Source organism: Marmota monax, unplaced genomic scaffold (genome assembly GCF_021218885.2).
Source record: "Marmota monax isolate L192 unplaced genomic scaffold, Marmota_monax_Labrador192_F-V1.1 WCK01_AAM20220418_F8-fsc00192, whole genome shotgun sequence".
NCBI lineage: Eukaryota > Metazoa > Chordata > Mammalia > Rodentia > Sciuridae > Marmota > Marmota monax.
In genome coordinates this window covers 2,978,792-3,001,245 of record NW_026693786.1, presented here as the reverse complement: position 1 = coordinate 3,001,245, position 22,454 = coordinate 2,978,792, and the positions used below count along the sequence as shown (strand labels likewise).

General features: G+C 36.4%; 1 protein-coding gene across 1 annotated transcript in view; it reads left to right on the top strand.

Annotated features, from left to right (window-relative positions):
• Positions 1-22,454, top strand: part of Magt1 (magnesium transporter 1) — a 38,765-nt gene that overhangs the window by 4,958 nt on the left and 11,353 nt on the right. The window contains exons 2-7 of the mRNA XM_046462158.2: positions 6,834-7,003; positions 11,803-11,920; positions 19,150-19,290; positions 19,883-20,023; positions 20,527-20,616; positions 21,301-21,364. Of these exons, the coding sequence (XP_046318114.1) occupies positions 6,834-7,003; positions 11,803-11,920; positions 19,150-19,290; positions 19,883-20,023; positions 20,527-20,616; positions 21,301-21,364 (724 nt within the window). The remainder of the gene's footprint in view (positions 1-6,833; positions 7,004-11,802; positions 11,921-19,149; positions 19,291-19,882; positions 20,024-20,526; positions 20,617-21,300; positions 21,365-22,454) is intronic.

The following is a 22,454-nucleotide window of genomic DNA, read 5'->3' as shown; positions in this document are numbered from 1 at the left end:
ATTATGTAAAATTTTAGCAAGTGTACTTTAATCCAACCCTAGTGATCTTTAGCAAGTTTTTTTTTTTTTTTGGTTTGTTTTTCTGGTACCAAGGATTGAACTCAGGGGCACTGGATCACTGAGCCACATCCCCAGCCCTATTTTGTAATTTATTTAGAGACAGGGTCTCACTGAGTTGCTAAGCGCTTCGCCATGGGTAAGGCTGGCTTTGAACTGGTGATCCACCTGCCTCAGACTTCCAGGCCACTGGGATTACAGGCCTGCACCACCGTGCCTGGCTTGAGCAAGTTATTGAGTCTCATTTTTTTCATCAGTAGAATGGGAAAGTGCCTATTTCTTTAGCTGTTGTGAAAATTAAATGAGATGTGCTCAGTTCATAAAGCCTCTGATGCAGTTCCTAGCATATAAGAGAGATTGGATGAATATTAGAAAATAAGATCATGTTCCTCTAGGTAGTAAAACGTTTTTTCTTTTTTCTTTTTCTTTTTTTTTTTTTTTTTTTTGATACTGGGGATTAAACCCCAGGGTGTTCACTTTACCACTGAGTCACAGCCCCAGCCCTTTGGTTTATTTTTTATTATGTGACAAGGTCTCATTATGTTGCTTATAGCCTCACTAAATTGCTGAGGCAGGCCTGAAACTTGCAATCATCCTGCCTCAGCCTCCCAAGTCACCTGGGATTACAGGCATGTACTGCCACACCCAGCAGTTAAATATTTTTCAATTGCTCTTTTGTGATATTTTTAGGAGGAGTATACAGAAAATAAAATCACCTTCATCTTTTAAGAAGATAGGCTGTCATTAGAAAAACTACATTCTCCAGCAGTTGCTTTAATTGACACATGAAAGTATCACAGGTGCAAAACCCTGCAGTCTTTAGAAGATATATTATTATAGAGAACTAGACTCCATAGCAGTTACAAAACAAACAAGTTGAGACACCCTCTAGGAAAAAATCTAGGAAAGGAGACAGTGATATATTTTAGCTGAATCTGAGAAGTAGGTGAACTGAGAATGGAACAGATGGCATCTAAAGATTAAAAATGCTCTCTTTGCTCACTGTCTCCTTCAGTAATTATCTGCCAATTATGTTTCTAGATCTGTTCTGTCTCACCCTTAATTTAAGGATGGAGTTGGAAATATATTGTTTAGCCAGGAATATTATTTTCTAACATGTGAAGACTGGTAGATGATTAAGGAAGCTAAAAATATGAATTTTTGTGCATAAACCTTAGAATAAAGATACAATCAAAGAAGTTTTGGAGGGAAGGGAGGTACATTTTAGAACAATTCAGGTTGGTGGTGCTTAGCTTTATTTTTATTTATTTTTTTCTGTGGGCCTTATGCATATGAGGCAAGCACTCTACCAACTAAGCTATATCTCCAGCCCAGTGCTTAGCTTTATTACTTCTGAAATTCAAAAGGAATGTGAATGACAATCAGTTTTAGCTTTAAATGATAATATATTCCTTTACTCTATTTTTTGTGGTGAGGAGGATTGAATTAATAACCTTCACATGCTTGGCAAACACTGAGCTACATCTCTGGCCCTTGTATATTTATTTTGTTTATTTGTATATGTATCTATTAATTGAGGGACCCAGGAAAGCTCTGCCACTTAAATATATCCCCAGCTTTTTGTACTTTTTGTTTGGAGACTGTCTAAATTGCTGAGACTGGGCTCGAATTTGCAATCCTTCTGCCTCAGCTTGCTGAGTCGCTGAGATTACAGGCATACATCACCACACCTGGCAAATTTAAAACTTTGGAGTAAGCCTGACCTGGTGACACACTTCTGTAACTCCAGTGACTTAGGAGGCTGATGCAGGTGGATCACAAGGTCCAAGCTAGCCTCAGCAATTTAACAAGACCCTCAGCAACTTAGCAAGACCAAATCTCAAAAATAGAAAGGACTGGGGATGTAGCTCAGTGGTAAAGTGTCCCTGGGTTCATTCCAGAGTACTTCAAGAAAAAAATTAGATTTTTGTGAATAAGAAATACAACTTTTCACTAGGCATGTTGGTGCACACCTGTAATCCCAGCAGTTCAGGAGGCTGAGGCAGGAGTATCTTGAGTTCAAAGCCAGCCTCAGCCACTGTGAAGGCCTAAGCAGCTCAATGAGACCTTGTCTCTAAATAAAATACAAAATAGGGCTGGGGATGTGGCTGCTCAGTGGTTAGGTGCCCCTGAGTCCAATCCCTGGTACAAAAAAAAAAAAAAAAAGAAAGAAAGAAAAGAAATACAACTTTTCTTTCTTTTTTTTTTTTTTGTTGATGGACCTTTATTTTATTTATTTATATGTGGTGCTGAGAATTGAACTCAGGGCCTCACACATGCCAGGCAAGTGCGCTACCACTGAGCCACAGCTGCAGCCCACAACTTTTCTTTTTTGAGAGGTTCCTGCTATGTTTGTCAAGGTTGGCCTCAAGCTCCTAAACTCAAGCAACTGTCCTGTCTCAGCCTCCCAAGTAGCTTGGATTATAAACTTATGTGCCACCACATCAGCTCTTATAATTACCATGTTCTAGATTTTGTTCATGTAATTTTTTAAGAGAGAGAAAGAAGAGAGAGAGAATTTTTTTTAATATTTATTTTTTAGTTTTTGGTGGACACAACATCTTTATTTTATTTGTATGTGGTGCTAAGAATCGAACCCAGTGCCCCGCGTATGCCAGGCGAGCACGTTACTGCTTGAGCCACATCCCCAGCCCTGTTCATGTAATTTTTATTGTAAAAGTTGAAAATTAGTCCTTTGTTGTGATCTGCTTTCAGTTGGTTTTCAAAAATTTACCTAGTGGTCACTGCTGTAAGCAGCCTTTTGAAGATTATCCCTCTTTATCAACTTTCGAAAGAATATGTAATTCGTTTGAATTAATTATCAAATCTTCTACTTGATAAGTCATTTGGGAATTGAATAGCCAGAAATATTATCTTTCTACTTTATTAATACATAAGATGAGGAATACTATAGATTTTTATATTTTCCTGGATTAAAAAAAAAGTCTTAAGAATTTTTGTGTATGAAAACTCTACATAGTGCAGTAGCACATACCTGTAATCCTAAATATAAAAAGGTCTGGGAATGTGGCTCAGTGGTTAAGTGCCTCTGGTTCAATACCTGGAACCAAAAAGAAGAAGAAGAAAGAAAGGAAAGGAAAGAAAACTGTATGTATTTATAACTTATTCAAAGCACATTTGTTTTATTAGTATGATCATATATTTGTGTGGTTATATATAGATAGAATATACAAATCTGTAGAAAATACTTGTTAAAGCTTTACACATTTTTTTTCTCAAATAGGCCCAAATAGGATCTCTCATTTCAGTGAGTAAAATAGCCAAATTGTTTGAATTTTCTAGCAACTGTCAAATTTAATTTGAAAATACAGCAAAAATAATGATGGCTTTAAAATATAGAATGCATATTTTAAAATGTTAACTATACTGTCTGAGCTGGGAAGAACTAGCAGATTCTTGAAGTTATCTTGATCACCACTTGTTCCCCTTAGCCTCTCTACCTCCTGGTTTACTCTTTCCCATAGCCTTTACCAGCTACTTGTTTCATTGTTCCACAAGTTTTAATTATTTGTTGTACCAGTCTTTCCAGTGTATATCTATTTTTATCTTTGGGTTTAGAATCTATATGTCTCTATAAGTTTATAGTCTATTTGGTTTTCCATATGTGGAATATTGATTTTGTGACTTTTACTAGAAATTATTTTGTATATGCTTCAAAATTATTTGTTTGTTTTTTGAGATGGGGGTCTCACTGTATTGCCCAGGCTGGTCTTGAACTCCTGTGCTCAAGTGTTCCTCCCACCCTACCCTCCTTAGTATCTGGGTCTATAGATGTACACCACCACACCTGGCTAAAACTAATTTTATGCAGTTTTTCACATCATTCATAGAGTTGTACTAAGGAAATAAAATTAGTTTCAGAATTAGTTGGATTCAGACATGCTTTAAAGGCAAATCATGTTATTATGAGAATCTATTTTACCACTCTCTTCCTAAAAAAAAAAAACCTTCTGATCCATGTAGGTATTTATATGTACAATCATTTTTCTTCCTTTTATGTTAACGTATGCAAGTAAGTCCATTCCCAGCTGTGTTCCATTAAATAGAAATTCAGTACATATTTAACTTAATGATGGCTATGTGGTAAGATACTGTGTGTTTCTATTGTCTAATAGCTAGGAGACTAGAAGAAGGAATCAGATGTCAAAGTATCTTACAATGTAAAGCAGTAGACTTAGATAACGGAAAATGTAACTGGTCAAATGCTTTGAATGACAAGCCACTCCGTGATTTCCCAGACCTTTATAGACATTCCCCTGTAAAGAAGAGCAAAATCATAACTTAGCATTAATCTACATTTGAGATTCAATATTCTTGCCTTCCATCCTTTGTTATCCTTTCCTTACCTTTTTTTTTTTTTTTTTTGGTAGTGGAGATTGAACCCTAGGGGCACTTTACCACTGAGTTACATTAACTGCCCTTTTCCTTTTTTATTTTTGAGACAGTCTTGCTAGGTTGCCGAGACTGGCCTTGAACTTGAAATTCTCCTGCCTCAGCCTCTGGAGTTGCTGGGATTACAGACATGCACCTGGCTTCTATATTCTTGAACATCAAGAGTGGAGATGAAAAAAAGGATAAATAAATATGTTGGTGTTTAATCTCGAACTGAAATTTCCCTTGTCTAAATGTGCCACTTTTCCACTGCCTCATGATGACTGACTATTAAAAAGGAAGAAACAAAATGTAGCTCCATTTGTGTGTAGGCATAAATTTTCATTTCTCTGGGATCAGTTTCCCAGGAATGCAATTGCTAGGTTTGTATGGGAAGAGTATCTTTAGTTGCTTGATTTTTTTTTTTTTTTTTTTTTTAAGAAACAGCCAAATTGTTTTGCAGAGTGGCTGTACCATAGTACATTCCCCACCAGCAATGTATGAGATTCAGTTTCTCCAGTGTTTGGTATTTGTCATTATATATTATTTAGTAACATTTATATAGTGGTGTCTCTTTAAGTTCTTAATTTGCATTTATGTAATGCTGATGATGTTGAACTGTTATTTTTTTCCCCAGTGTTAGATTTTGAAACCAAGGCCTCTCATTGTGTATCTTTTCACATGTTTATTTGCCATCTGTAGTTCCTCCTCAATTAAATACCTTATGTATTTTGCCCATTTTCTAATTGAATTATTCGTTTTTTATGTTTGAGTTTTGGGGGGTTTTCTTTTTGTTTTTGCACCCTGGGTATTGAACCAAGACATGCTGGGCTACATCCCCAGCCCTTTAATTTCATTTTGAGGCAGGGTCTCACTAAGTTGCTGAAGCTGACCTTGAATTGGGAATCCTCCTTCCTCAGCCTCCTGAGTAGCTGGGATTATAGGCACGTGCTACCATACCTGGCTACTGTTGAGTTTTATAGGTTTTTTAAAATATAGCCAGGAGCTGCATCACACACCTGTAATTCCAGTGACTCAAGATTTAAGGCAGCATTGCTAGTTCAAGACAAGCCTTGGTAACTTAGAACCTGTTTCAAAATAAAAAGGACTGGGAATGTCGCTCAGTGGTAGAATGCCCAAGTCCCAAGTTCAATCCCCAGTATTATTTTAAAAAATACACAAACACATATTCTAGCTACTAATCCTTTGTCAGATATGTTCTGAAAATATTTTCTCCTGCTCTGTAGGTGGTCTTGTTTTAAAATTTACACTTAAGTATGTTGTCCATACAACATTTAAGTATGTCTTCATATATACCTTATATAAAATTAAGTATATTATCCATTTTAGGTTTTATACAAGGCATATGTGATTTTATATTCATTAGAATTTCATATCTTTGTCTATGGATTTTCATTTGCTCCTGCATGACTTATTGTACAGGATCTTCTTATACTAAGTTGCTTTTGCACCTCTGTACAAATCAGAAATCAGTTGGGTGTATTTGTGTAGGTCATTTCTGGGTTTTGTTTTTGTTTTTATTGTTTATTTGTTTGTTTTGCAGGGCTGGGGATCAAACATTGGGGCCTTGTTCATGCTATGCAAATGATCTGCTGCTGAGCTAAGTCCCTAACCTTTATTATTTTATTTTGAGACAGGTTGCCCCAGCTGGTGGCTAGCCTCAAACAGGATCCTCCTACCTCAGATTCCCAAGTTCCTGGGATTACAGGCATGAGCCACCACACCAGACTTCTGGGGTTCTTTATTCTGTTTTATTAACCTTTGTGTTTATACCTTCAACAGTGCCATATTGTCTTCATTATTGTAGCTTTATAGTAAAAATAAATTATGTAGAATAATTCCTCTCACTTTATTCTTCATTTTCAAGTTTGTATTCTTCGTAGTTTTTTCCAAAATAAATAAAATTTTATATGAAATTTGCCAGTTAGTTTAATTCAACATTCTTTGCAATCTTTGGCAAATGAAAGGCTTTATGGTTTTGTAGTATTTCTCTTGTTGGTAAGTAATAAGTAACTCATTAAAATTATAATATCTGATTAAGTCTTATGAAATTCTAAATTTTAAAATAATTATCGTTAGACTCAACTACCCAATTTTGTTTTTAGTTCTCTCACATTTTCTGTGTACTTCTGCTTGATAGATAGTCTTGGTTTTAAATAAGTTGCCTAGCTAAAGTAACTTTTTGTTTTGTTTTGTTTTGAGATGGGGACTCATTGTGTTGCTCAGGCTGGTCTCAAACTCCTGTGCTCAATTGACCCTCTCATTTCAGTCTCCTAAATAGCTGAGACTTCAGGCATGTGCCACCATTTCGAACTTTAAATGCTAAGTTGAGAATATTAACAGTATGCTCACTTTTTTTTTAGATGGTGTTATCTGAAAAGGTTAGTCAGCTGATGGAGTGGACCAATAAAAGACCTGTAATAAGAATGAATGGAGACAAGTTCCGTCGCCTTGTTAAAGCCCCACCAAGAAATTACTCCGTTATTGTCATGTTCACTGCTCTCCAACTTCATAGACAGTGTGTCGTTTGCAAGTATGAACTTTCAACTATACATTAAACTAAATAAATCATAAGATTTTAACCATTTCTCAATCCCAGAAGAACCAAATTAGTATAAACAACATGCCTTATTAGGATATCTGTAGTAACATATAATACTACTGCTCTTTTGTATCAATTTTTGGTTGTATGTATTGGTGGGGGAGTAAGAATAAAGTGTTGTAGCCATCATATGTATTACTATGTGCCAGTAGCATCAATGTAGTATTTTATTATTTATATATACTTTTAACTTCATACTCTTGTTTTAGTATAATAATCCCCAAAAGTAGGTAAAGCAAATATTCTTCCATTTTTGGAAGACACTAGCACCCCAAATTTTAAGTGGTCTACCCCGAATTTGAGATATTTATTATTGCAATAATGATAGCTTCATACCAATTTGGAATATGAATAAATGGGGGACTTTTTATGAAACAAAGATTTCTGTGGTCTCACATGTAGAGCCTAAAAAGTCTAACAGCTGGGTGTAGTAGTGCATGTCCCAGTGATTCAGGAGGCTGAGGCAGGAGGATTGCAAATTTGAGGCCAACATCAGCAACTCAGTGAGGCTGAAACCCTGTCTTGAAAATTAAAAAAAGCACTACCTGGGTTCAATTTCTGCTACCCCCCCCCCAAAAAAAAAAAGCAGTCCACCTTAGAGAAGCAAAACTAGAGTGATGGTTATCAAAGGAATGCAGGTGAGATGGGGAAGGGGGAGATGTTGATCAAAGGATCTTTAGTTTCATTTAGATAGGACAAATTAGTTTTAGTGATTTATAGTTATAGCATGGTGACCACAATTAATAATAATGCATTGTATATTTTGAAATTACTAAACATATATTTTAATTGTTCTCATTACAAAAGAATAAGAAGGTGAGGTGATGCATTAGCTTGATTTAATAATTTCACAATGTATATGTATATCAAAATGTCACACTATACATAAATATGTAGTTATTTTTTGTCAATTAAAATAATTTTTTATAACTTAATTTTATTTATTTATTTATTTATTTATTATGTGGTGCTGAGGATCAAACCCAGTGCCTCACATGTGCTATACAAGTGCTCTACCACTGAGCTACAACCCCAACCCAATTAAAATAATTTTAAAAGCCAAAGATATATGATTTAGGGATGTTTCTTTGTTCTCTGCTATTTTGTGGTGATTATCAACCTTGGTGATGGAAACTAATCTCACTTAAATTTTTATCAAATAATGGTTTACTGATTTTATTGTACTGTTTATGAATGATCTTAGGGATAAAAGATTGCTAGTCTCTTAAAAAAACACCATTGACAATTAAAAATGATAGATACTGTAAAATAAATTAGCTTTTAATTTTTTAGTGTCTTTTTTACATATAGATGCATATTTTCTCTCTCTTGGGATTGAACTCAGGGGCACTCAACCACTGAGCCACATCTCCAGCCCTATTTTGTACTTTATTTAGAGACAGGGTCTCACTGAGTTGCTTAGTGCCTTTCTTTTGCTGAAGCTGGCTTTGAACTGGCAATCCTCCTGCCTCAGCCTCCACTGCTGCTGGGATTACAGGTGTGCCACTGCACCTGGCATATTTTCTCATTATTTTAAGGGACTGTGATGCCCAGGCTGTCCTTGAACTCCTGGGCTCAATCAGCTTCTTGAGTAACTGGGACTATAGGCATATGTCACCCAGTGTGTACTCATATTTTTATTTTATTATTTTTAATTTTTTTTTAGAGAGAGAGAGAGAGAATTTTTTTAATATTTATTTTTTAGTTTTCGGTGGACACAACATCTTTGTTTGTATGTGATGCTGAGGATCCAACCCGGGCCTCACGGATGCCAGGAGAGCGCGCTACCGCTTGAGCCGCATCCCCAGCCCTACTCATATTTTTAGATCAGTATATCTAACCTGGGAATTTACTTTAAATAAAATGGCAAAGCTCTTCTATGTAAAACTAGTTCAGTAAAAACTTGAAGTCTTTCCAAGTACTGGCAGCCTGTATACCTGGCTAACTGAAAGCATTTTCTCACTGGAGATAGGGGCTATTCAAGGTATTTGGCTCCATAGTGCTTATTTTGGGGGATGAATGCTGGATATAAATTAAAAGTAAATAGAAGAAGGAAAAAGGAGTAGGTATTAACTCTGAATAAACTTTAGAAATACTTCTAATTGGGCTAATTAAGCTAATTGAGCACTTGCCTAGCATGTGTGGAGCACTAGGTTTGATTCTCAGCACTGCGTACAAATAAATGAATCAAGTAAAGGTTCATCAACATCAAAAATATTAAAAAGAAAAGAAATAGGGAGACTGGGGTTGTGGCTCAGCAGTAGAGCACTTGCCTAGCACATGCGAGGCACTGGGTTCGATCCTCAGCACCACATAAAAATAAATAAAATAAAGGTATTGTGTCCAACTACAACTAAAAAAATATTTTAAAAAAAGAAATACTTCTAATTCAGTTTACTTAGTAGCAATCAGGAGTATACAAAAATATCAGAGTATAAATACAAACTCTTTCATCATTCCATATTAAATGCAAATTAATGGAATCCTTACTAACCACTGTTTTACTGGTATCTTTCTATAAGATCAAATTTAAAATTAACTCATATTTGCCAGATGCAGTGGTATACGCTTATAATTCCAGCCACTAAGGAGGATGATGCAGGGAGATCGCAAATTTGAGGCTACCCTTAGCAACTTAGCGAGACTCTTAGTAAATTAGCAAGACCCTGTCTCAAAAAAAATAAAAAGAACTAGGGATATAGCTCAGTGGTAAAGTGCCCCTGGGTTCAACCCCTGGAAATTACTTAATTAATAAAATTAACTCACAATTTCTTAAACTCATTCAACAAATAAAAATTAAGGCCGCGTGCAGTGGCAAACCTGTAATCCCAGCAACTCGGGAGGCTGAGGCAGGAGGATCATGAGTTCACAGCCAGCCTCAGCAATGACAAGGCCCTAAGCAACCCAGTGAGACCCTGTCTCTAAATAAAATACAAAATAGAGTGGGGATGTGGCTCAATGATTGCATGCTCCTCAGTTCAATCCCTGGTCCAAAAAAAAAATTAAGCAACTGCAATATGAATAATACTGTAGTTTTTATGCTGTCAGGAAAGACTTCTTACTGTTATCATTGGGTTAGGGAATTGAGATACACACATGAAAATTTAGCTGGCATTAAAAGACAATCTATGATTAAGTACCAGAAGAACATTTTTGCTTTCTTCAAGTACTGGAAATTGAATTCAGGGATGTTCTACCACTGAGCTATATTTCCAGCCCTTTTTATATTTTTGAGACAGGGTCTCAATAAATTGCCCAGATTAGCCTCAAACTTGCAATAATACTCCTGCCTCAGCTTCCCAAGTAGCTGGGATTACAGGCATGCACCACCACACCTAGCAAGGTGAACCTTATGTATCATGAATACTATAAAATTTCAGGAAACACACATAACAGGAGTGGTTAGGTTAGGATTGTTGTAATGGAGGACATAGGACTTGTTCTAGGATTATAGAAACAGATCAGATTTAGATAGAGGCAGGATATTATGGTTGGAAGCACTGATGTGCTCACGAATACAGAGATAGGTGCTGGAATCAAGGAATCCTGTTTGATATTGGTTAGTAATATGACCAAATAAAAGCTAGATGCACTATTCAGAGTTAGGTGATAACCTTAAATAGAAAGAGCTTGGAGACTATTTGAAAGGTAATATAGCAGTAATAATGGTTTCTGAGAAGAGGAAGAGTTTCAGGATATTAGTAATTTAAGAAGAACACTGTATATTACAGTGTAAGAATGATTACAGCAAGAGAAAGTAGAGTTAGTATTTTAATATCCTATTAGATATTAAGGTTCTGACCCTAGATGATAGCAATAAACACGAGTAGCTGGGGATGTTTGTAATTCAGCGGTAGAATTTGTGGTTAGCAAGCACAAGGCCCTGGGTTCACCAGCACTAAAAGAAACAAATAGGAAAGTTAATCACAAATAAATAATTGACAGATCTTACAAACTGAAAGTGTATGGGAGATACGGGAAAAGTCAAAGATGACTTAAGGTTTTAATTAATCTTAATTCTGTAGGCTTATCTTTCGTCCTAATAATTCATCTGATTGTATTTTTTATCAAGTAGCATCTTTATATTTTTTAAGTGGATTAGTACTGTATTTCCTCATTCTCTGGGGAAAATACTTTTACCTTATCTTTGAATTCTTAGAAATAACTTAGGGTATTAAAAATTATTGATAGGGCTGGGGATGTAGCTTGGTGATTGAGCACTTGGGCACTGGGTTGGATCCCCAGCACTACCAACAGAAAAGTATAGAAACTGGGTATAGCAGTATAAGCCTGAAATCCCAACACTGGGGATACTGAGGCAGGAGGATAGCTGGAGCCCAGGAGTTTGAGGCTGGGATGGACAATATAGCAAGACCCCATCTCAAAATTGGTGTAGAGACAAATACCTAGATTTTTCCAGTGATTACTGAAAGAGCATTAGAATAAAAAACAGGTTCAAAGTATGAAATGTAGTGTGGTAATTACTCATTTCTGGGAAATCTCCAACACTTGGGATAAGGCTTCTCTTAGGCCAAACAAGGTTTATCCTAACTTTGTCAGCAGAGCCTGATGTAAGTCAATGATTTTTAATATTTCTCCCATTGAAAAAATGCTTAGTTGAAAAAAAGAGAAAAAATGCTTAATTGAACTGTGCTTTTTTACTGCTGATGAACTAGATTGATTTTGGAAATTGTTTTAAATGTTGTCTTCACAAATCTGATTGCATCCAGGCAAGCTGATGAAGAATTCCAGATCCTAGCAAACTCTTGGCGATATTCCAGTGCATTTACCAACAGAATATTTTTTGCCATGGTGGATTTTGATGAAGGCTCTGATGTATTTCAGATGGTAAGATCTTTATTCTCTTATAGGAATAATTAAAATATGAAAAAAGTAGAATGCATTATCACTTGACTATAAGAACTTAAATAGGACTGCTCTTAGGTTAAGATTTAGAATAGTTGGTGAACTAAAAGCTAAACTTGAGCTAAGCATAAAAGGTAATAATTAGTGCTAATCTGTTAGAATGTAGAAATTGGGTAGTAATCAAGTAATATACATATATTTAACTTATACATTTAAAAAATTTTTAACCATTTCAAGTGAATAATTTATAAAGTAATTTTTAAATGAAAACATGAATGCTACCATTATGTCACCATTATATACTACTGAAGTCCTTAGTTCAACCTGCCTTTATCCTCTTGCCTCTTGTGTTAGTGGAAAAGATCCTTCCTGTTATTCAAAGATGAACCTTTTTCCTGTGGACTGGATACCATACCCTTCTGCTTTGCAGTCATGAGGTTTCACATCTGTATCCTCAACTTCAGCCTCTATATTCTTTCCTTTTATATATAAACACTCAGGGACAGTCATGAGGTTTCACATCTGTATCCTCAACTTCAGCCTCTATTAGTTCTTTCCTTTTACGTATAAACACTCAGGGACATAGATTCAATTTTGTCTTTGTTTTATAAGTTTGTCTAACTCATAGTTGAACATGTTCTACTCAGTATAATTGAATTTTTAAAAATCTGCATGTAACTCCTTGCTATATACATCTTCACATGAATGTCTGCTGAATCCAAAACTTCATTTTGTACCAAATTAAATTCCCATCTCTCCCACTTCTACCTAACTCCAGTCTCCCTGTGTTCCACATCATTAGAAACACTTTTGTCTTCTTCATTTTCTTGTACAGCATCTGTCATAGATATCACCCCTTTATATTCCAATGCCCTCATCATCTCTTGTTTGAATTAATGCAGTTGCTTTTTTGTTTTGGGGTGGGGTTGGTACCAGGAATTGAACCCAGAGGCAGTTAACCACTGAGCCACATCCCCAGTTTTTTTGTTTTGTTTTGTTTGAGACAGGTTCTTATTAAATTGCCTAGGGCCTTGCTAAATTGCTGAGGCTGGCTTTGAACTTGTGATCCTCCCGCCTTATCCTCCCAAGCAGCTGGGATTACAGGCATGCACCATTGTACCCAGCTAATGCAGTTGCCTTTTTTTTTTTTTTGAACATTTATTTTTTAGTTGTAGGTGGACACCTTTATTTTACTTTTTTTTTTTTTTTATGTGGTGCTAAGGATCGAACCCAGTGCCTCACACATGCTAGGCAAGCACTCTACCTCTGAGCCACAACCCCAGCCCAAGTTGCCTTTTTAAAAAAATATTTATATTTTAGTTGTAGTTGGACACAATACCTTTATTTTATTTTATTTATTTATTTTTATGTGGTGCTGAGGATCTAACCCAGGGCCTGAGCCACAACCCCAGCCCTGCAGTTGCCTTTTAACCAGTCCTCTTAACCTTCCATGAAGCACTCTCTCTATATTTCCTGCTAGAAAATACTGGAATCTTTTCTACAAGGTATTAATAGAATTCTTAGGGAAATCTTTAAATTTAGAAAACACAAGTTTAAACATTAAACTATTTTTTTTTTACTTCAGGATTCAAGAACTGTGAGGGGTCTGAGGTTTTACCCTACTTTCAAGCTAACAAGTTAACCTGCCACAGTTTCATGGATGCTGGCAAAAGATATAATACTCCTGGGTCAGAGATAAAGGACTTTAATACTCATAACAACAGCAAGTATTCAGAAAATCAGCACATTTATTGTACAGGTTCCCACATGGCATATGCAGAGAGGGCCGATGAGATGCATTATGGAAGAGGCCCACCAATCCCTGGGAACCCAAATGTTTCTAAGGATATTAAACATACCTACCCTTTGCTTCGAAGGGGGGCTCCATCTCTCTCTTCCAAGGTTATGCAAATGTCCTTGAAAAGATTGTCCAGAACAAAAAGGCAATCAATGACTTTGCCCAAAAAAATATGCAAAAACTGGAGGAAACTCATGGATAATTGTCTACCAACACAGAAATTCTGAGACTTTAACATGCTATATGTGTTATATTTTCCTTTCCAACAAGGGGCTCTAATACATAGAATTTCCCAAATTATTTACTTAATGAAGCATTTTGGCTAGATTCCATGTAATTTAATTTTTTCTGAGTTTTGTAGGGAATACAACTTAGGATTGGGTTCCTCACGCCTCATTTGTGGTAGGCAAGTGTTCAACTACTGAGCTATACACCCTGAGTGTGGTGCTTTGCATGTGTAATGCCCTGGGCTCAGTTCCCAGCACAAGAAAAGATGTATAGACAAAGGTCAGAATTCCTTATCTTTCTTTCTTTTCCTTCATTTTATTTTATACCAGGGAATGAACCCAGGGATGCTCAACCACTGAGCCACATCCCCTACCTTTTTTTAAAATTTTTTATTTTGAGACAGGGTCTTGCTAGGTCTTGCTTAGGGCCTCACTAAATCATGAGGCATAATCATTGTATAACACACTGTTTTTCTTGAGGGATGAGTCCTGGGGATTGAACTCAAGGATACTCAACTACTGAGCCACATCCCCAGCCCTATTTCGTATTTTATTTAGAAACAGGGTCTCACTGAGTTGCTTAGTGCTTCAGCATTTGCTGAGGCTGGTTTTGAACTCAGGATCCTCCTGCCTCAGCCTCCTAAGCTGCTGGGATTACAGATGTGCGCCACCACATCCAACTCACACACTATCTTATATCAGCACCGTTGATTGTTAGTTTCTAACAATATGAGATATCCTTTCTTTCCTTTGCCCTTTCCTCTCTCAAAATTCTCCTTACATTTTAAGCTTGATTTCAGATATTTCCTTTAGACCTTTTCAAATCCTCCAGATGAAAAGTGAGTCACCTTCTTTTGTATTTTCACACTACTTTTATTTCTGTTATACACTTACATACGTTAACTTATAGAAATAGAACTATATTTGTTTTGACAGTCTTTTTCAGAATACAGTAACTTACTTAATGGCAATCAATATCCAGTACCTAGCCAGACACAGTGGCTCACACCTTTAATCCCTGTGGCTCAGGAGGCTGAGGCAGGAGGATCATGAGTTCAAGGCCAGTCTCAGGAACTTTGTGAGGTCCTAAGCAACTCAGTGAGATCCTGTCTCTAAATAAAATATAAAAAAGGGCTGAGGGCTTAGGGTTATAAGAGCACTTGCCTAGCACATGTGAGGTACTGGGTTTGATCCTCAGCACTACATAAAAATAAATAATAAATAAAGGTACTGTGTCCATCTATAACTAAAAAGAAATATTTACAAAAAGGGCTGGAAATGTGGCTCAGTAGTTAAACACCCCTGGTTTCAATCTTCTGTACCACAGAAAGAAAGAAAGAAATCTAGTACCTATTACTGCTAAGCACATATAAATGTTGAAAAAAAATGGCTTAATGTGCCTATTTTATAATAAAATATTGTGCAATTTATATTATATTCTCAAACAGCCATCTCCATAAATCAAAATCAGCATATTTATAAAAGGTTAGTATGTTTAGGTTTTGTTAGACCAAAGGAAACAATTTCTAGAGTTTAAGAAATTGCCTTCTATGGCTGGGCATGGTGGTTCATGTCTGTAATCCCAGAGACTTTGGAGTCTGAGGCTGGAGGATTGCAAGTTCAAGTCCAGCCTCAGCAATTTAGTGAGGCCCTAAGCAACTTAGTGAGACCCTGTCTCAAAACTTTTTTAAAAAGAGGGAGCTGGAGTTATAGCTCAGTGGTAGAGTACTTGCCTTGCATGTGGGAGGCACTAGGTTCGATCCTCAGCACCACATAAAAATAAATAAACAGGGGCTGGGGCTATGGCTCAGCAGTAGCTCACTTGCCTGGCATGTGTGAGGCACTGGGTTCGATTCTTAACACCACATATAAATAAAAAAGATCTATAAACAACTAAAAAAAATTTTTAAATAAATAAATAAAGTAAGGGTATTATGTCCATCTACAACGACAAGAAAAATTTTTTTTTAATTTTTTATAAAGGGCTGGGAATGTAGCTCAGTGGTAAGTTGCCCCTGGGTTAAATCCCCAGTAAAAAAAAAAAGGAACAAATTACCTTCTCAGGGCTGGACTTATACTTTAGCTATAGAACACATGCTCATACTTAATTAATACAAAGCACTGGGTTCAATCCCCCAGCACAGAGAAAAGGAAGGGAGGGAGGGAGGAAGGAAGGAAATAGAATGAGAGAAAGAAATAATTTTCTTATTCTCTACTGTTCAAGATGGGATTGTTTTAGAAATTAAAATTTTTAACTATTTTAACAAGATATACATAACTTCTTTTTTTTTGTGGTGCTGGGGATTGAATCCAGGACCTCGTGCATGTGAGGCAAGCACTATTAACTGAGCTATATCCCTAGCCCCCTAAGAGACACATAGCTTCTGTTAATGATTTGTAAAAATACAAAACCAAATTTCTTCTACCTTGAATAGTTTTTTTTTTTTTTGTATTTACTAAGAATTTAGCCCAGGGGTGCTTTACCACTGAGCTACATCCCCAACCCCCAGCCCCTTTTATTTTTTATTTTGAGACAGGGTCTTACTAAGTTACTGAGGGCCTCACTAAGTTTGAGGCTGGCATCAAACTTGGTATTCTCCTGCCTCATCCTCCTGAGTTCCTGGGATTATAGGCGTATTCCATGGCGCCTAGCATCTTAAGTTTTAGGTGGACACAATATCTTTATTTTACATATGTGGTGCTGAGGATCAAACCCAGTGCCTTGTGCATGCTAGGCGAGCACTCTACCACTGAGCCACAACCCCAGCCCCCCATTTTAGAGGTTTAAGAATGGTAGCATATACATTTGTGGAATTATTTAGCTTTTTATACACACATTTTCAAAACTCGAAAGGTGGTCTAAGTAAACAAAGAGTTGAAGAGTTTGGCTTAAAATTTGGACAGTATTGGCGGGGATGTGGCTCAAGCGGTAGCGTGCTCGCCTGGCATGCGTGCGGCCCGGGTTCGATCCTCAGCACCACATACAAAAAAAGATGTTGTGTCCGCCGATAAATAAAAAATAAAATACTAAAAATTCTCTCTCTCTCCTTCTCTCACTCTCTTTAAAAAAAAAAATTTGGACAGTATTTGTTAGAGTGAACACTTTGCAAGATCTGATACTTAGCTTTTCAGGCACAAAAATTTAATTTTACCAGTGTTGCCAGATCTCATCTACTTCTGGAGATATTGTGCACTTTGCCACATCATAAAAATACATGGACATTGGAAACAAAAGGGCTAATCTATTAATTCACCATATTATGCAGTCAAAGAGACCAAAACAATCATATCCACTAGTCAGTATACCCTCTTGCCTTATGGGGAAAACCTAGAAATGTACGGTTAAAAGGTTATTGTTGGGGCTGGGGTTATGGCTCAGCAGTAGAGCGCTCGCCTCGCATGTGCAAGGTCCTGGGTTTGATCCTCAGCACCATATAAAAATAAATAAAAGTTATTGTGTACAGCTACAAAAAATATTTTAAAAGGTTATTGTTATAATCTAGTGTGGTGGTGCCCATATGTTATCCCAGCTGCTCAGGAGACTGAGGCAAGAGGATTGCACGTTTAAGACCATCTTGGTCAATTTACCAAAGTCCTGCCTCATATTAAAATTTTCAAAAACCAAGAAGGGGCCAGGCATGCTAGTGCATGTCTGTAAAACCAGTGACTCAGGAGGCTGATGCAGGAGGATCAGAAGTTTGAGGCCAGCCTCAAGAGTGTTTCAAAATAAGAAATAAAAGGGGCTGGCAATACCACTCAGTGTTAGAGAGCCCCTGGGTTCAATCTCCAGTACCAAACAACAACAAAAGAATTGCCTAGCATATGGGAGTCCCTGGGTTTTCTCCCCAGTATTGCAAAAAAAAAAAAGAAGTGGGGCATGGTGGTGCAAGCATGTATTCTCAGCAGTTCAGGAGGCTGAGGCAGGAGTATCACAAGTTCAGAGCCATCCTCAGCAACTCAGTGAGGCACTAAGCAACTCAGTGAGACCCTGTCTTGAAATAAAAAAATGAAAAGGGTTGGGGATGTGGCTCAGTGGTTAACCACCCTTAGGTTCAATCCCAGGTACCAAAAAAGAAAACCATTGAGGGAGGGTTATTACGTAAAGGGTTAGTACAGAGCCAAAGCAAATGAGTTTTATTATCTTATTGACTGATATTTAAAAGCTATAATTGTGGGGGTTTTCTTGTGTGTGTGGTACTGGGGATTGAACCACCCAGGGGCACTTTGCCACTGAGCTACACTCCTTGCCTTTTTTTTTTTTTTTTGGTGGTGCTGGGGGTTGAACCCAGGGCCTTGTACATGTGAGGCAAGCACTCTACCAACTGAGCTATATCCCCAGCCCACTCCTTGCCATTTTTTTCTTGTCATTTTTGTTCTTTATTTTGAATAAGTTCTTACTAAATTGCCCAGGCTGGGCTCAAATTTGTGATCCTCCTGTCTCAACCTTGTGAGTCACTGGGATTATTAGCATGTGCCAACATGACCAGCTATCATTGTTTTTTACAACAGTCTCTATTTTAGGATTAGTCTCCATTGAGGGGATCTGAAGGCTTGCATCTGTTAGTCAGGATATGTCCCCAGGGCTTAGTCAGACTTTCTCTTTCCCACAAGTATAGTGATCAAGTTAGGAAAGATATAATGGGTTGTTTCTTTTTTCCCTTAGAAATTCCAGTGTTGTCTTTTCAAGCATATGGTCTTGTGATGAGAGTAGTGAAATGTGATGCTCATCAGGAAACATTTATGAAACTTCCTTAGAATTGACTATTTCAGCATATGGCTACCATTTTGTATTGGTTTCACTACAATTTTTGAGCATTATCCTGATCTCATTTTCTTCAAATTGAGAAAGTATTTTATTTGGAGCTTTCTTCAGCTACATATGACCATTTCAGTGGTCATGAATGTATTTTTGCATATTCTCTCTGAACAGATTAAAATATCTCTGTATTTGAAGTTTCCCAATGTAATGGAGTAAAATGTACATTTTTTAACTAGAAGTTCAAATTTTATTAATAAAGTATAATAGTTAAGGTCACACACAGCCTGTGTTTGAATCCTCATCTACCCTTTTCCTTAGTTAAATCACTTAACCTGTCTAAACCTAAAATACCTATTTTTTTAAACATTAGTTCTATTAAGATTATTTGTTTGGTAACTAATATTTCCATGAACTACTCTTTATTCAGCTAAACATGAATTCAGCTCCAACTTTCATCAACTTTCCTGCAAAAGGGAAACCCAAACGGGGTGATACATATGAGTTACAGGTGAGGGGCTTTTCGGCTGAACAGATTGCCCGGTGGATTGCAGACAGAACTGATGTCAATGTAAGTTTCCCTAACTTGGAGACAGTTACTTTGCCCACCACAGTGAATCTTACCATTGTGCTATCCACAAGAATGGGGCCCTTATTAGAATATAATATATTCCATGCTTATATAATTATATCAAAATGGATTCTACTGTCGTGTATAACTAAAAAGAACCAATAAAAAAGACAGTTACTTTGCCATTGTCCCCTTTTATTATTACTGGGGGGCTGTAATTGGTCTTGTTTGCATATTACTGAAGTGGTGTGGGATTTCTTTCATGAGTAGCATTTAACAGAATCATCCTGAAATTACAGAACATGCTCTGTTACCCTATTGAATTCAACATAGAAACCACTCTCTTGGGCTTCATAAGTCTATGAGCTATCTAGCAGAACTTGTCTGATCCTTCTTAATTAGATGTTATATTGTGACTAAACAAAATACTATACTTCTTCCATCCCATTTTAAGATACTGTATAGACTGTTTTGATTGGGATAAAGGAAAAATATATTTTTCTGAAAATAACTACATTAACTTTCTTTTCATTATTATTTAATTAGTAAATAAATTTTATACTTTAAAATGTTTTTATCTCCTTTCCATTAGATTAGAGTAATTAGACCCCCAAATTATGCTGGTCCCCTTATGTTGGGATTGCTCTTGGCTGTTATTGGTGGACTTGTGTATCTTCGAAGAAGCAATATGGAATTTCTCTTTAATAAAACTGGATGGGCTTTTGCAGCTTTGGTGAGTGAATTTTAGAAGAAAAAATAATTTTGATAAAACTCCTAGTGATGTATTTTTAGGTTAGCATTCATTTATATAAGAAGCATTTCATTTACTTCTTACCTGAGGGAAATGATTTTATATATTTTTATTTTCTGCCTTATGATCAGAGTATTTCCTCCATTATCTCATTAGGATGGCCCTACCTTCAAAGAGTGGAATGTATCTGCTTTTTATTCAACCTAAACATGAGAATGTCATCTCTGAAAATTTGCAGCTCTTTTAAAAATATTCTTCTAAAAAGTCTTTTCAATATTCAATTTTGAAATTTGTCAGCTTGGTTATAACTTTTAAAAACAATTTTTTAGACATTGATGAACCTTTATTTATCTGAAAATTATTTCATGTATTATTTGAACAGATGTACTTTTTATTATACCTAGTAGTCTAATCAAGGTGGGACCCCCTTGACCATGAATATTTCATTGTTTTTTGTTGTTGTTGTTGTTGTTGTTGTCTCCTAGTGTTTTGTGCTTGCTATGACATCTGGTCAAATGTGGAACCATATTAGAGGACCACCATATGCTCATAAGAATCCACACACAGGACATGTGGTAAGGGAAGTCTCAGATTTCTTTACTTTTCAATCTCTCTGGATTAACAAGCTTCAGTCACTGATAAGATGATGCAATGCTCTTAAAAGTGGGAAGTTCCATATCCTACCTGGTGAGCCCTTTTGACTAAGTTGTCTACTAATGAAAATCAAGTCTTAAGCTAAATAGAATAATTAATCAAGCACTTGAGCATCTACTGTTTGTAATCAATATGCTCAGAAATATCAGATATATTGATAACCAAGAATAGCATGGTACATGTCTTTATGAAGTCTACATTATGAACACTTGAATACTAGTTTTTTCATGTATTTTTTTATTGCAAACACATGTACAATCAAAAGGCAAATAGGCCAGGGATCATGGCACACATTTGTAATCCTAGCAATTTAGGAGGGTGAGGCAAAAATATCAAAAGTTCAAGGCCAGCCTCCACAACTTAGTGAGACCCTGTCTGAAAATCAAGTTTGATCCTCAATACCATGGGTACATGTAAAAATAGATAATAATACAGAATGGCTTTTATAGAAATCATTTATTTACTGATGAATGTCATAGACTCGAAATATATTATATACATCAAGTGAAATTAATAATTTCATAGGATTTTAAATAGCCCATTTAAGGTTAGGATGCTAGAATTTAATGTATATTTAAAGATTCCATTTTTTCTCCTTGAACCAGAATTACATTCATGGAAGCAGCCAAGCCCAGTTTGTAGCTGAAACACACATCGTTCTTCTGTTCAGTATCCTTTTTACAATAAGTCTTTGTTGTTGTATTATGATTTGCCTATTTTCTCATAATCTAGTTTTCTCTTTGTTTGGGGCTGCTTTCCTAATGCAGGTCATAATATCCTTTGGAAACCATATTATTTGTGTCATCCATCTTAATTATCCCAGTTAGCTAAAGCCCACCTGTGACAAATCTCTTGTCTGGTAAAGCCAGATTTATTGGCTTATTAATAACAAGGAAGACTGCAGAGCCGAGGAAGCAAAAGATGTCTTCTTACCAAAGAGTTATACGGATTTGAAAGAAGGGAAGGATTTATGTGAAATTTAAATGAAGCATTGTTTTGTTAGGCTAAAATCAAAATAAGGGGCTGGAGAATGTAACTCAGTGGTAGAGCACTTGCCTAGCATGAACAAGACCTTGAGTTCAATCCCTAGCACTCAAATAAAAAAAGGGAAAAATCCGGGCATGGTGTCTCACACCTGTAATCCCAGCAGCTCAGGAGGCTGAAACAGGAGAATCATGAGTTCAAAGCCAGCTTCAGCAAAAAGTGAGGTGCTAAGCAACTCAGCGAGACCCTATCTCTAAATAAAATACAAAATGGGGCTGGGAATGTGGCTCAGTTGGTCAAGTGCCCCTGAGTGCAATCCCTGGTACCAAAAAAAAAAAAAAAAAAAAAAAAGGCAGGGACAACAAGCTTGAGAATAAAGGGATCAATATCACTTCTGAACTTTTAAGTAGGCCCATGGTTCTGTTTCCCAGGAAACTGCAAAATTAAGATAAATGTGTGGTTTTCATCTTAACTGCTTGTTTGGGGCTGGGGATGAAGCTCAATGGTAGAGTAATTGGCTAGCATGCATGAAGCCCTGAGTTCAGTCTGCACTACCACCAAAAAAAAAAAAAAAAATCTTGTTTGAAGCTCTATACCTCTGTTTCTAAATTGTGGCTACTTAGAAATTGTGCTTGTAAACTTGAGTGAATCAGGTCCTCCAGCAAGTATGGAATGTTTCATACTTATATAATTTCAAACAGTTTATCCTTTTTTTAATATTTTTTTTTTAGTTTTAGGTGGACACAATATCTTTATTTTACATTTATGTGGTGCT